This window comes from Danio rerio, chromosome 16 (assembly GCF_052040795.2).
Source record: "Danio rerio strain M-AB ecotype USA chromosome 16, GRCz13ab, whole genome shotgun sequence".
Classification (NCBI taxonomy): Eukaryota; Metazoa; Chordata; class Actinopteri; order Cypriniformes; family Danionidae; genus Danio; species Danio rerio.
The window spans coordinates 47,938,158-47,954,041 of NC_141036.1; the positions used below are offsets into that span (position 1 = coordinate 47,938,158).

The 15,884-nt window shown below is 35.5% G+C and overlaps 1 protein-coding gene and 1 long non-coding RNA gene across 2 annotated transcripts in view; both read right to left on the bottom strand.

Annotated features, from left to right (window-relative positions):
• Nucleotides 1–2,272: 2,272 nt before the first annotated feature.
• The window catches only part of kcnj21 (potassium inwardly rectifying channel subfamily J member 21), a 44,388-nt gene continuing 30,776 nt past the window's right edge, over nucleotides 2,273–15,884 (bottom strand). The window contains 1 exon segment of the mRNA NM_001089393.1: nucleotides 2,273–2,745. Within this exon segment, the coding sequence (NP_001082862.1) occupies nucleotides 2,402–2,745 (344 nt within the window). The 3' untranslated portion in view covers nucleotides 2,273–2,401.
• LOC147840399 (uncharacterized) lies at nucleotides 4,443–10,137 on the bottom strand. The gene is made up of 3 exons (XR_015512025.1): nucleotides 7,565–10,137; nucleotides 6,096–7,272; nucleotides 4,443–6,036 (listed from the first exon to the last, which is right to left on the bottom strand). It is a non-coding gene; the product is annotated as an uncharacterized LOC147840399 (long non-coding RNA).

Sequence of the window (15,884 nt, forward strand, 5' to 3'; positions counted from 1 at the left end):
TAAAGTGCACTGAAATACAGAGTTTTTTCAGAGGGTGCTTAACTTTGAACTTTTATGATTAAAAAAGAGATGGTAATTATGATGTACTCTTTCTTTTGTTAAACGTTTTTATAGTTAAATATTAAGTAAATGTTAAAGTAATGAAATCAACTTAAAAGATTTTAGGAACTGATTGATTGATTACATGTAGTGTTTTTACGAGTAAAAGCTGTTTTTATCACATGAACAGACCAATCATACTGAGACATTTTTTGGTGACTAAAGTCACATTTCTTTATGTTGCTTCGATAAAATAAAATGATTAACAGAGAAATATTTACTTTATACAAGAAACAGCATAGGCTAGATCAGGTGTAAAAATTGTGGAAAAAAATACTTAATGCTGCAATGTAGTCTACATTATGTAAGGGCTAATCTAAATAAAGGCGGTTGTACTCACAGAGTATCGTCAGACAGGCATTTTCAGCAGCTGTTGTATAGGACTGAATGTTTTTTTTCTGCAAAAACAACCAGCTAGATCTACACCATCCCACTTTTTTATACAACTACTTGACACAAAACTAAACAACTCAAACATTGATCCGAGCTGTAACAATTTACTAACTTTGACTGCCTGCTCGACCAATGGTTGACCATGTTTTGACTATTTTTTATTGAGAGGAGTATCTAACTCAACTCAACCTTATTGAGCCATCTCTACCGTCTGGTACATACATACTGTATGTTATGCCAAAAAAATCCACTAGTTGTCACCAACTCACTCAACAGCACTCGTCACTACATTGCTTCTAACTATTGCAGTCAAAAACAAAGAAATAACTCCTGCCATCTGAACTATTTTTGCTGATAATTTTCAAGGTAAGCATATTTTTGACATATTATTACCCTCTAAGAGCCTTCTTTACAAAGTTATGTTATGGTGCCAAAAATATTTAGTATATTTGTAATAATTTTTCAAAAATTTGCTCAACCAAACAGTTGATTTGTCACTTTATGGTAAATGTAGAAAAGTAAAAGTAATGTTTTCATATCATTAAACAAAGTTGGCATAAACAAAACAACTGGATGTAGCCTAACATATTCAGATGGCGCCAAATGGTCAAAAACAGCAGCAAAATATTCACTAACTGCCAAGATGATTAGTAGTACCTGGATGACGCTGTCTTATTAGTTTAAGTGGTTATTATCATAGGAAAAACATAGGAACAGTGGTGTAGTCCTAAAAAAGTGGTGTACTATATTGTCCACCCAACCCAAATGATGTTGGCAAAGAAATGCCAAAAGTCACTGTTTCTTTAATTCATCAGCAATATATATATATATATATATATTTAGCATAAGATACCTGTAGCTATTGACTTCCACAGAAGGAAAATAAATACTATGTAAGTCAATGGTTACATGTTTCCAGCTTTCTTCAAAATAATCTTTCTTCCTTTGTGCTCCACACAATAAAAAAAGCACAAACCATTTGGGAACAAGTAAAGGTAGAGTAAATTATGACAATTTTCATTTTTTTTGGGTGAAATATCCATTAAAAAAAGAAAAAATATTAAAACAAATTTGTTAATTTTAAAGATAAATCCTAATAGTCTAATACTTTTCAATGCCTTATGTTTAGCTAATTTTCCCCCTAGCAGACCCGGAGATTGGCTGAGTATATCAAGCTGTGGTGAAATCCAATTGTTTAACTCTAGAGGACTTGTAAAAAAAAAAAAAAAAAAAACATTTGTTATCCAGTTAAAGGAAATGTGAATACACATAAGTTAGGGAAGTTTAATCAGCAAAACAAGTGAGTATACCAAGGGTTTACCCAATTATTGATCCTCAGAAGATGTAATATCTAACAGCTTGTGGAAAAAAGAAGGCTACGGAGTATACGTGCGTAAAGCCCCGACTACACCACTGCATAGGAACGCTGTTATTGACCAATCAGAATCAAGTATTCCAGAAAGCCGTGTAATTAAAGGAAATAAAAGTGCTTTTGAACCGGGATTAATCAAACTAATGATTTAAAAAAAAAAGCTAAAAAAAAAACAATATTTGAGTGTTTTGGGGCTGACAATCCACTTTAAAGGGTAAAACTAATAGGTTATCTTACTTCCCTCATGTTGTCCCAACACCAATCGATTGTGTGGAACCCAGCATTTTTTACAGTGTATGAATGTAAAACCAAAACAATATGATAAACCTTGAAAACAGCATAACAGGGGCTACTTTAAGTATTTTTCGCAAATACTTTTGCAAACCTTAATGCGGCGTTGCTCTATTCTCCAAAGCATTTAGTACCAGTGTGGTTTTAATGACAAAATGCAGACCTACAGGCCTAGAGATTAGTAACTATCTTCAGTTTAAGTGAGTTTTTCTATCTTTCTGCCACACGGGGGCAGCAGCAGACCCCTCATTCATGCTCGATCTCCATTCTGTTCACATCCCCATTGCTAACAGTCTCTTCTGCGTCTTCATCTATATTCTCCTCCTTCTCCTCCGGCGTCTCAACAGGGCTTGCTGGCTCCGCTAGTGCCGCTGGAGGTGAAATAGGGGGCAGAGGTATGGATTCCCCTTTCTTGAGCAGTTCTGCGAGCTCTCTGGCGGAGCAGGATGGTGTCGGGGCGGGATAGGTGTGGTGGAAGGTGTCATAATCCACCTCGTAGAAACCCTCCTCCAGTGAGAGCACAGGGGTGAAGCGCTCGCCCCACAGCACCTCTGAGCTCAGGTAGGAGCTGCGCGCCTGACACGTCATTCCTGAGGGAAACAAGGAGGAAGACCAGCATCAGGTCAGCACAGACAAGAGTGGAGGCTGATTTTAAATGGCCAGGTGGGCAATCATGAATAGTTTAGTACAAAAATATAATATCAAGTATTGAAGAAGCAACAAAAATAAAAATGATAGACTTAAAGCAACACTCTTGATGAATTAAATCTGAACAGAAGAGTTAGCAAAAAAGAATTAATTCATTCATTTATTTTCCTTCATCTTAGTTGCTAATTTATCAAGGGTCACCACAGCACAATGAACCGCCACCTATTTTAGCATATGTTTTAACTCAGCGGATACCCCTGCAGTTGCAACCCAGTACTGGGAAACCAAAAAGAATTACAAACTATAACTATATTTGACTATATTTGATATATTTTATGTTTCTCTTGATTCTTGAATAAAAATGAAAGACTTGAAGCAAAACACTCTTGATTACTTAAATCTGAACAAACAAGTTATTGCAAAAAGAATTACATACAGTTGAAGTCAGAATTATTAGCCCCCCTTTTAATTTTTTTTCTTTTTCAAATATTTCCGAAATGATGTGTAACGGATTCAGGAAATTTTCACAGTATGTCTGATGATATTTCTTCTTCTGGAGAAAGTCCTATTTGTTTTATTTTAGCTAGAATAAAAGTTTTTTATTTTTATAAAAGCCATTTTAAGGTCAAAATTATTAGCCCCCCCCCCCCTTTTTTTTTTTTCTACAGAACAAACTAATATCTGTACTGTTACTATTGAATGATAACTCTCAATTTCCCTTAAATGCAAAGGTCCGTAAATTTTGGTTAGCTGCTTCAACTGCTACAAAGAAAATGTTGGTACAAAGGTGGAAACCTCCTCATGATCTCTCAGTTAAGCACTGGTTACATTCATTATTGGAAATACTGTATCTGGAACTGTCATCAGCACGGATCAACCATGCCAAAGTGGACATTCTTACGGCATGGAAAATCTACATATGCAACGTCAAAGAAATCTTGGACACTTAACCCTTATCTGATGCTACGGATGACAACTTAATGGAAATTATCTAACAGCTTGGTCTACACTATAGTTATTCTGTGTTTCCTGATGTGCGTATAATGGGGTGGGGGGATGGGGAATATATTTGGGGTTATATCTGTTAAAAGTATTTTGTTATCTGATTGTAAAAATTGTATATTCTCACTTTCGGAAATAAAAACTGAATTACAAAAAAAAAAAAAAAGAACAAACCATTATTATACAATGACTTACCTAATTCCCCTAACCTGCCTACTAGTGCCTAGTTAACCTAGTTAACATAGTTAAGCCTTTAAATGTCACTTTAAGCTGTATAGAAGTGTCTTGAAAAATGTCTAGTCAAATATAATTTACTGTCATCATGGCAAAGATTAAATAAATCAGTTATTAGAAATGAGTTATTAAAACTATTATGTTCAGAAATGTGTTGAGATAATTTTCTCTATGTTAAACAGAAATTGGGGGAAAAAATGAACAGGGGGGCTAATAATTCTGACCTCAACTGTATACAAAATTTTAACTACTTTTTATATTTTTGTTTCTCTTGATTTTTTAATTATGACACAAATAAAAATTCAAGGCTTGAAGAAACGACTCTCTCTGTGAATTAAATCTAAACAAACAAGTTATTGTAAAAACTATAAAATTAACTACATTTGATTTTTTTCTTTCTTTTGATTGTTGAGTTATGACACAATTAAAAATTAAAGGCTTGAAGAAGCAACTCTCTTGATTACTTAAATCTGAACAAACGAGATATTGCAAAAAATAATTAATAACATTTTAACTACATTTGATATTCTTTGTTTTTCTTGATTTTTCCTGTTCATTAAATTTTTTTGTAAAATGTACATTGAACATCAATTTAATTAAATCCGTCTTTATTCTTATAGCACTATCACAATGTAAGAAAAGATTGATTTTTGAAAATATTATAGAAAACATTCACTTAAAAGAGAGCTCTGAGGAGTGTATTCATTTAAGCTGAGCACTCTATTATTATATGGTTTGATATATGCAAATTATTCCTTTTATTAACATGATGCAATATGTATACAGTGATGGAAAAAATTTAATTTAACATAATTTTTGTTTGTGTAAACAAGTGGAAAATGACAAATAATCAAAATAAAACTGCCATGTTTTTAGACTGGCTTATGTGAATTTTTAGACAAGACAATACCAATATTTAAACTTCAGAACAGTTAAGAATGTTTAGTGGAATACTACCTGATTTTTTAATAACAACAAATGGAAATAAGAACACAATAAAACAAACAAACAAATAAAGACAATATAAATTAAATGATTTTATTTTGAATTCGGGGGAAAAATGCTATAAGAGCTTTCTAGACCTTTTTAAGTGGTCTCCTCATTTTTAACATAGCTGTCGACCACAAGTGCTAAACTCCAAGTTTCCCACAGTTCTCCATGTTTTCACTTCACCCCCTAATGAATCACCTGATCAAACTACTGGAGTTCCTAAGGGTTGTTTAAAACCTACAGGAAAGTGTGTTGGAGCTAAACTCTGTGCAGGGCTGCAGTTTGACACTCCTGCTGTAGACATATTTTCCTTTGGCTTAGTCTCTTATTTATCAGGGGTTGCCACAGCGAAATGAACCTATATGTTTTACACAGCGGATGTCCTTCCAGCCAGAACTTAGTACTGGGAAACACATATACACCCTCACATTCACACACACACACACTACGACCAATTTTGTTTACCCAATTAATTTATACCGCATGTCTTTGCAGTCTGTGGGGGAAACCGAAGCACCCAGAGAAAACCCACACAAACACAGGAGAACATGCAAACTCCACACAGAAATGCCAACAGGCTCAGCCTGCACTCAAACCAGCGACCTTCTTGCTGTGAGGCGACAGTGCTAACCACTGAGCCCCCGTGCTGCCCCCTGCTGTAGACATACATGATTAAAAAAGAAAAAAAGTTCATCCTGATAAGACTGCATATTAACCCACTTCAGTAACCTTTGCAGAAGAGCCACCTGTTCTGTTTCCTCTTCAAATATCTAAAGTTCACTCTAATTGTGTTTTTGACATTTTAAGGGCTGCGCTGATCCTGCCGATGTGAACGTACTGTAAGCTTAATTAATTAAAAATATCCTTTTTCCTGTGAAACGCAGACATGTATGCACATGCACTGCCGAATATTTATGAGCACACCATCTGAAAATAGAATACAAGCGTTTTCATCATCTGCTTAAGTGAACCTCGAATAACTGCATCAATTACTCCAGAGACGCGCACTGGCAAACATGCAAACACACACACACACACACACACACACACACACACACACACACACACACACACACACACACACACACACACACACACACACACACACACACACACACACACACACACACACACACACACACACACACACACACACACACACACACACACACACACACACACAGCAGTCATATAATGAATATAAATGATATCCATGTAAACTCAGCAGATATTATTCATCAAACACATCCAAATTCATGAGAGTACAGTAGTTCAATAACCACACATGATATACATGCATCTATAACACAAATCAATATGTATGACTTCAAAACAACAAGAGATACTTCCCTTCAAGTGCTAATGTTCTGCACTGTTCTGGCGATTTTAAACTAAAAGCCTAGAAATTAAAAAAAACAATATGACATCTATCTTTCTTATGACTGAGCAAATTACCGATAGCCCAAAGTTACTGTTTAATCAAAGTATAGCGTAACCAAAACTGTTAATGTGCTAAAGCATGTTTTCAAAATGATAAAATATCATACTGTAATGTTAAAACATGCAAACAACTTGCTAAAACCATAACAGCAATGTGACAATGTTTACATTTGTTGTTAAACATGCTAGCAACATGTTAAATTACTGTATGTTAAAGGGCAAAATTAAAACGGGAAAAACATGTTAAAACATGCAAACAGCATATTAAAATGTGAAATTATTAGGCTAAATCATGTTAACATGGAAAATATTCTAAAACACATTATATTAAAATATGCTAGCAACATGCTAAATTGTCTTCAGCTTGCTAAAACGCAGCAGCTACACAGATAACAAGGTTAAGGTCCTAAAAAAGTTCTCTTAACATTCCCATCTATTATGTAACATTATAATTTTTTTGAATGTTCAAATAGTTTTTTCTTTGACGTTTTAACATTAAGTTTTGGTTATAGTAAGATTATTCAAAATGCTTTCATAAAGTTACAGTCTTGTGTTGTGTTAATGTTCTCAGAATGCTTTTTAAAACGTTATTAAAACATTTGCATATTGTGGAAGGAATGTTCTACATACGTTTCACTATCTTTCTTAGTAAGTTTTAAAATATTACTGTGGGAGGTTGTTGGAACAGTTAAAATTTCCGAAAAATGTAGATTCTGTAGGGCTGCACGATATTAGAAAAATCTGATATTGCAATATATTTTTCTGCGATTATATTGCGATATGAAAAGATGGTTTGAATAGCTCTATTTGGTGGTTTCTGGTAAATCTAACAGAAATTATACAAAAATGGAATAATCACAATGCAAAAAAAGGCTTTTCTTACTTTGCTTTGTCCGGTTTTGTCCTATAAATTCTTAGATCAAGTAAAATATTGTTTTGTTTTCACTTTAAGAAGAAATGAATACATTTTCCCTTAAAACTGGCAAAATGATGTGCCAATGTGGTAAGTAAAATAATCTCGTTTTTGCTTTGAGATGTAGATATTTGGACTAGAAACAAGGCAAAAATTAAGTAATAAAAACTTTTTTTAGTTGCATAAGTCATATTAATTCTGTATAAATCATTAAATTAAATAAATCTTTGTTACACTTTGAAACATCAGTATGTTTTGTGCTCAAATGTTCTAAAGTCTCCTGAAATGCTCAGTCACAGGCCTTAAAAAGCACATGCAAACTCTACAAATCACATGTGTTCTGTGGATGGTCAATTAAATTTCAGACTCAACGCTGCATATATTGCGATGTGACTATTGCAGATGCGCACATCCATGCTGAAACGATATATTGTGCAGTGCTAGAACAATGTTATTTTTTTTGGTTAATAACATAAGCAGAACATTATTCACATTATATAACTATTCACATTACATAAAAGTTCTAAGAACGTTCCCCTAACATTCTCAGTAAGTTACATAGACATTATTATTGAAGGTTATTAGAACATTCAAAATGTCCAGCATTGAAGATGACATATTAACATTATTTTTCAGTTATTATAATGCTGTTTAAAATGTTTATATATTTTAGCTCCATAATGTTCTCGGTATGTTATTATTTAAATATAAACATAATTAAAACAGTTCTGTTCACATTAATATACTGTGCTCTAAGAATGTGCTTCTATTAAGGCTACAAGAATGTTCCAAAATCATTATAATATGTACTCCATGTGCTAACATCTACACAACGTTTAATGAACATTATGCACTGTTCTGAGAAGATTCCATGAGCTGGGTATACACTTGCAACTTCAGACTACTTTCAAACATCAGTCTTTTACATACTACTTTAAGCTATCTGTTCTGGTTTCCTCAACCAACATCAAAGTTAGTCTTAATATACTTTACTTAATCCTATCATTTGATAAACTAATAACACATTTTAGCAACCTGACATTAGAATAATACAGAAGCCAAAGTAGCAGAATCAAGCATCGCTAGGACTAATTGTTAATTTATTAAAGGAAAGAGGTTTTAAAACATCTCAAAGCCTCTGAGGGACACATCAGACCAGCTTTGCTAAGTGCAGCACCCCGTGGGCAGTTTAAAAGGTTTTATTCGAGGGTATATTCCTGGTTCAACACAGGTTAACCTCTCTCAACAGCATGTGTGCCATCGAGACAATAAAATTTCATCTCAGTTTATAAAAGAAAATGTGTTAAAAAGTTGGAAGCTATTGTGCAATTAATTCTAGAGGGTTTAAAAGCAGCTTTTTGTTAAAGCACTTATATTAATTCCTCCATACAGAGAGATGTTATTAAAGCTGTAAAGTTGTCTGAATGATCCTTTCAGTGGTGACACCATTGTTCTAGGTTTATCAACCTCTGGTTATGCAAGTAGTTCCTTTTCATTGGATCATGGCAGAGTAAGCACTTTTATCACAATTTTTAATCACAAGTTTTGTGTTTATACCTATGAAACTGCTTGTATTTTAGTATTTACAGCACTGCAGTGATGCATTTTTAGAGAGATTTTCCATTGGTATTAAGATTATAGGAGAAAATAATACTCTGGCAAGAGCAACCTGACTATCAGCCCTTTTACTGGGTCATTTTACATAGTTTGTATCTATAGTTTGTTCAATTCCTGAGTTTGTGAGTTAAATAAAGTAGCATGATAAGATTAGACTACATTCATTAGAGTGAAACCAAATCATGCTTAAAATACCTGCTTACCTAAAGAATCTCTATGGACTGAAGCTGTGAGTTTAATTACAAAAACAGTGAACTTATCTCCTTGTTGCTTCGAATTATAATAAAGCAGCAAAGCATTCATGAGGCAGAAAGCACATTTCTATGCTCTTGACTTTTTCTTTGTGTGAGCACTCTCTCATCAATATAAAAAGTCTTCACCTCAATAGTGCAAGCACACACAGGCACATCTGCAGCACAATTTTAGCTATTTATTGGGCAAAGTTGTCGCTCTTGCATTATGGTGGCTTTAAATTCCAATGGGAATTAGTTAAATGTGCTTAGATTAAAGTCAGATTTCGATAACAACCTGATAAATAATACTAATATTTGCAAGTGGCTTAAAACAGGTGAGTGGAAAAATGTACTTGAGAGTGTTTTGGTGTTTGTTCCCATGCTATACATTTTGATCTCTGTCAAATAAGAGTTAAAAATTCTATTTTGCCTCAGCTGTCAAATATGCAAAATGTGTCAAAAGCATATAAAAAAAAATGCACCATATTGGTTATGTTTGTGAATGTCACAGCTGGGGACAAACCTGCACGTGTATCAGTATATTAGATCTTTGAAACAGCATCTATCAACATACAAACAGTCTCAACACTCCTTGGGAAAAGCATCATTATAATGTGACATTTACATTCCTGGAAGGAAACTATAACTATTAATGAAGTTCATAAACAGTGCTTAAAAAAATAACTCCTTTCATAGTGGACTTTGTGTTTAATAAGTAATCTGCTCGCCCTAATGTTTACATTCATAATATTTATATTATTTGCTAATTTATAACCTCATGTGGAACTCTGAATCTGTGTCTCATTTCGGAATGTGCTGCTGTTCTCGAGTAAATCCACCAGACTGACCAACTGACTGACCGATCGACTAACCCACCCTCCTCCTTCCCTAAACCCAACCTACAGTATTTTTAAAAGCATACTAGAATAAGAAAGCACCTGATTTTTCCTACATTTTCATATCTTACCACGTTCTTACCCTGTTATTTACTTGTTAATTACATTTTTTTGTCTTTTTTTTGTTTGCCTGTTGTATGGAAATGTTCTTCGCCAGACTTGATTCCAGTCATCGCAATAAAGTCCTCTCTGCGTCTCAAATCCGCTGACATGCTGCGGTGAGCCACTGAGCAAACTGGTAACAGTGGAAAAGCCATCCACATGGAGATAAACGGTTCGCTGGTAGCGCGAAAAGAAACAGAGGCCGTTGGCGGCATCATACCACCCCATAGTGTTCGTTTTAAAGATGAAATGCAGCAATTTGTAGTTCTGGCTACATAATTCATGCTTTCTAGAAATGTATACGGGGTATGTTTTCACAATGAGCCTGTGTTGCATTTAACAGTTTATAAACATGCAATTTTTTGTAACTTTTCCAAATAGGCTCATTCTGAAAATGTATCCATTTCTGGAGATCGTAAATTATGTAGCCTGAAGTACGTATGGATGCATTTCATCTTTAAAATGAACACTACGGGGCAGTATGACGCTATTACTTTTCACGCTTCAGCTGACCGCTTACCTCTGTACAGACGATGTGGTGAGAAATTGAGTCCCCCTCATCTGCGTTAAATGCCTGATCAAAAGCTGTTCTACTTCTCCAGTTCAATTATAATCATATTTGGTGCTTTTTATAGTCTATTCTCAGTCTTGAGATTTTAACAAGACTAATCATACTAGTAACATTATCATCGGTTACTACAAGTTCAAGACATGCTAGTTAAAATAATTGAAACATTTGTAAACATTAAATTATGTCTTTTTGATGTTTTTATGTGATTATATGCAACATTATATATTTACTTAAGAAGTGGCAGCACATCATAGGCTATCTAAAATGAACGAGAAAGTCTCCATGCCACAAGACATTCCTTTAGTTGTACATCAGTAAACAAAATAATTAAAAATAGATTCATGTCATTATAATGCTCTTTTAACTTACATAAAATTAATCAAGATTTCACTGCATTTATATATATATATATATATATATATATATATATATATATATATATATATATATATATATATATATATATATATATATATATATATGAATTTTTTTATCAGGTGCTACAAAATATACCATTACAACTTCAGTGAAGCAATAGGATCACCCAGGGTCCTAGGCAGACCCAACCATCAAGGGGGGCTCGTGACGATGGCTTTCCCAATGTTCCCACCAGTTTGTCTAGTTACTCTCCATGTGTCGGCGGACTTGAGATGCAGAGAGGAGTTGACCAAAAAGCGGGTAAGACAAAAGCAGAAGTCAAAAAAATTAAATAAACAAGTTATTAACAGGGTGAAAACGTGGTAAAATCTGAAATTGTTTTAAAGATCAGGCGAGGGCTTTTCTTTTTCTGGATAGCTTTTTAAAACTATCGGTTGGGTTTAGGGAAGTGGGTGAGCGGGTCAATCGGTGCTTTTGAAAACAGTCGATCGGTCAGTCAGTCAACAGCGGCCTCTGGTGGATTTAGTGAGAACAGCAGGTGTGAATGGCACTCGCGAGAGAAATTTGAGATATCATAAAGAGTACACAGTGGCCTTTGGTGGATTTGCGAAAACAAAAACTGCATAAAAAAGTACCTCCTGGGACGTATTTGGTGCTCTCCAGAAATGTATATAGTAGTACGTTTTCAGAATGAGCCTAGGTTGCATTTATTCCACATCAGATTTGCTATTTGTGCCGCCTTTACTGTGTAAATATGCCTTATGACACAAAAACCGGCTTCATGAAGGAAATCGATAATTATTTTTAATAATCTTCCAATTTCGCTAAGCCTTGAGGCACAGTCCTGACCTAAATAGTTTGCTATAATTTTCTGATACTGATTATTTCACTGTTATCCTGCTTTTTTGTCTAATATTAGAAGAGGTAAACCTACATCGACTGAAAGTGGGATGATCCTGAATGTCAGATGTGAGACAAAAAAAAGTACAACAGCCACGAACAAGTGGTGATTGCGGACTGAATAAAACTACTCACAGCATCCCACTCCAGAGAAATGATTCATTATTTTACATGTAGGAGACCGTGTGTGTTTATGCATGCGTGCGGCTGAACTGCATTATGGTTCCTTCAATTGTCTTCTGCTCGCTAATTTCCCTGAGGCGGTTCTATTGACAGACCATGAGCTTGTCGTACTCAGAGGCATCTCAAGAGTCCTCCATCTTTCATACAGCGATATCTGTCTATACTGACACGGAGCACAATGCAAATGCTAATTAGCACAGTGTAATTGCAACTGCCGTCACATGGAATTCAATGTCAACAATAATTAGTAAATCCCAAGACAATAAAGCAGAGCGTCCTACTGTCGGTCTTCTGTTACCAGGGGAACTGCAGTAAATCTGGTCACTTCTCATGTTTGACTAGCAGGCAACACCCATTTAAACACCTCTGAATCATCTGAGGAGCTGCGATATACCTGGAGAGAGTCGTCTGTTCACTTTCGCATTCATCTCAATGGGAGGAACTCAGCTTGTGCATCCAGAAGCCCTTTAAAGCAAAGTAATTTCAAATCTGCCTCACCATTCTTCTATCCCTAAATACAAAAGGTAAGTTTTAAAGGGTCACGAAACACCAAAACACATTTTTTGAGCTGTTGACAGTTGTATATGTGTCCCACACTGCTAAAAACACTATTAGGACACCTATATTTCACTAAAAAGTGTAAATTGGTTGTTTTTGCGTTATTTCAAGCAAATTCGTACTTCCGGTTTGAAACGAATTTTTGAAGCTGCGTCACGGTCATGACATAATAGCGTTGTATTCCAGCGTGCAGACTGGGTGTCTGTGCCAGAGTGAGTCTTATTACGTCTTACAGCCTGCTGCATTAATGCATGAGTAAAGCTTGGTTCAAACCAATCAGTGCACTCTATTGTACAACTTCATTAATATTCATTACTGTCATAGTGTTCAGACGACAGAGACGCCACGTTGTGTTGGCAAAACAAGCGTGAAGTTTTGCTTTTATAAATTGCTGCTGTAAAGTTTTGTGTTCATTTTCTCTCTTTGAGAGCTCAGCTGGATCACGTGTGGATTAACAGTGTACGCGACGCTCGACAACAAAAACTTACGTGTCAAAGGAGGATTATTGTTTACCTGAGAGCTGTTCTCATCTGCAAACGCTGAGATCCGGATTCGCTTGTAGTCTTCTCTTAATAAAGACGCGGCTCTAGTTGCTGGTGATTGTCCTGTCTCTACAGATTTGGTAAGTGAGCGACCAGCGCTCTTTGTTTATTCAGTTCGTATTTTATTCGTATCGAACAAACCATTGCACCGAGTGTAAACAAGTTAGCTCTACAACCAAACTATAACCTCGTGTAGGATTTTGTGAGCGAAATAATACACGCGGCTTTCTGACGCTACCTGCCGTGTGCATCTAAGTTTCCGGGAAATGCAGAGTTTTTTTTTCTCATTCGCCGTGCGGTATCAAACATTGCATGAAAATACACGCTTAGAGCAGTTCCTCGAATCAAATATCTCATTTGTGGCGAGGGACATTAATGAATTCCCTAAATGAAAGTGCCAAACTGCAGTTAAAGTCCACCATTTAATAATTTGGCAAATAATTCGACTACAGATGTCCATGGAAACAGTCCCTTTCTCCCCTGTTGGGTGTGTGTTTTGACTCTGAAATTCAGCACGCCCAAATAGACACTCCCACACCAAGCCTCTTTTCTTCCTCCGACACTCCCCCCTAAACAGAGCTGGACACGCCCACTTTTCTGACTTTTTCCAAAGTAGAGGTGTGAAAACACCCTGCTGAAACAAGGGGGTTTCATGGCCCTTTAACAAGAATATCCTCACAAAAACCTTTAAAATAATGAAAGTTAACAAGGATTTTGGCTATAAAGATACCTAAAATGACGCAAAAAGCACCATGAAGATGAAATGGTTATATCAGACCATTTACAGTTTTTCTCAATTGCTTTGGCACATTTTTCAAAACAGACTTAACATTCTCTAAACTGTGAGTGCAAATGCCAAAACTGTTTGCTGGAACTTAAGAACTTTATTTCATGTCGGCAAAATGTAGCTATTCTCTCAAAACATTTCATTCCAGCATCAAAACCTAGTTATTGTGTCAGTAATTTAGCCAAAGCCACCAAAACATAAAGTGTATTTGTCATCGTGTGAGCCACACTGCTTAAAATGTTTAGTTGTTTTTTCACCATGACAGTCAACCACATTACGGTTCACAAAAATCTGATATTTGTTGACAAGAGTCAATAGCACATAAAAAAGAACATTTATTTTTATACAGTACATTTATGTGTGTACGAATGATTTACGTATAAAGTGCAATCATGCATGTCCAATTACTGTATTGTATATTTCACATTTCTTATGTTACCACAAATATATAAAAAAAACTAGAAAATATCATCCATAAAAAATGTATTCTTGATGGACTTGCATGTTGATTGTAATCAGGAGCAGTTTATGTTTCTATTAGTTGGTTTGTATTGTGTAGTATTTACCATGGTATGTGTTTTTCTATAATTTCAAAATGCCACTTTATTTTCATTTTGTGCTAGTCATGGATCAGTGTGTTAAGCCTGGTTTATACTTCTGCGTCGAGTGATCTGTGTGACTCACGGCGCATGCCTTGCGCGTTACCGTGCATTTATACTTCTGCACGCTGTGTTCCTCTGCAATAACACTTCTGAAACGCTAGCGGGCATATAAGGTGTTTATGTTCCTCCGTGTCGAGTTTCTTCGCTGGTCTTTTGCTTTTTCTGAATGCTTCCTTAATGTACAAGTGGCTCAAACTCGCTCATTTTGAGGCAGGAACCAGTGGATGTGCAACAACTTTAACTATAAGGTAAACACAAAACAAAATTTTTCATCTGGAGCTCCTTTACGGGACTTGCGCAGCTCTCGGTCCTGCCCACACTCGTCAGCACTACCAAGCTGACCAATAACAAAGCTTGCGCTACACGTTATTGCGATGTGTAGTTACAGTTTTTGAGAGGTGCCGATGGCCACGGCAAGGGCTCTGCATACACGAGTAGGCTGCGCCGTAGCATACGCGTGCGCTTGACGCAGAAGTATAAATCAGCCTTTAGTGGGACAGTACAGTAGACTACATGTGTGTGTCAAACATTTTGGTGAATTATAATTGTTTAGGAAGGTTATACATAAAAAAAAAGAAAATGTTGACTTTAGCGATGACAGTGCTTCATTTAAATGGCACAAGATGCCGTCTGACGATGAGGGCAAAATGACTAACAGTGGTTGTTTTCCATTTCCAATAGATGACAGTTTTTAAATGATCAGTCCAGGAGGTGGCGCTGATCAACAGCAGTATTAGTTCAAAGACATTAAAAGCAAGTAAAATAGATTAAAACTTTCAAAGCGGTCCAAATGTGACTTTCTATAAACATCAAGCTGTCAACCGGAAATTTGAAGCATCCTCCTTACACTTACACGCAAAGACTTATGGGTAATTTTGCATTCTAAGAAAATGGTCTACATCAACTGGATCAATCTTAATCCTGTAGTGATTTAGAAGTCATTTGATGTTTTTATTTCAGTTTAAAATTTATGATATTCTTGAAAAGTTTTCAATTAAATCGAAACTGTTGAAATAGCCACTACGATGGAAAGTAAGCACTGGTTTAACACATTTTAATATTTATTGATTCAT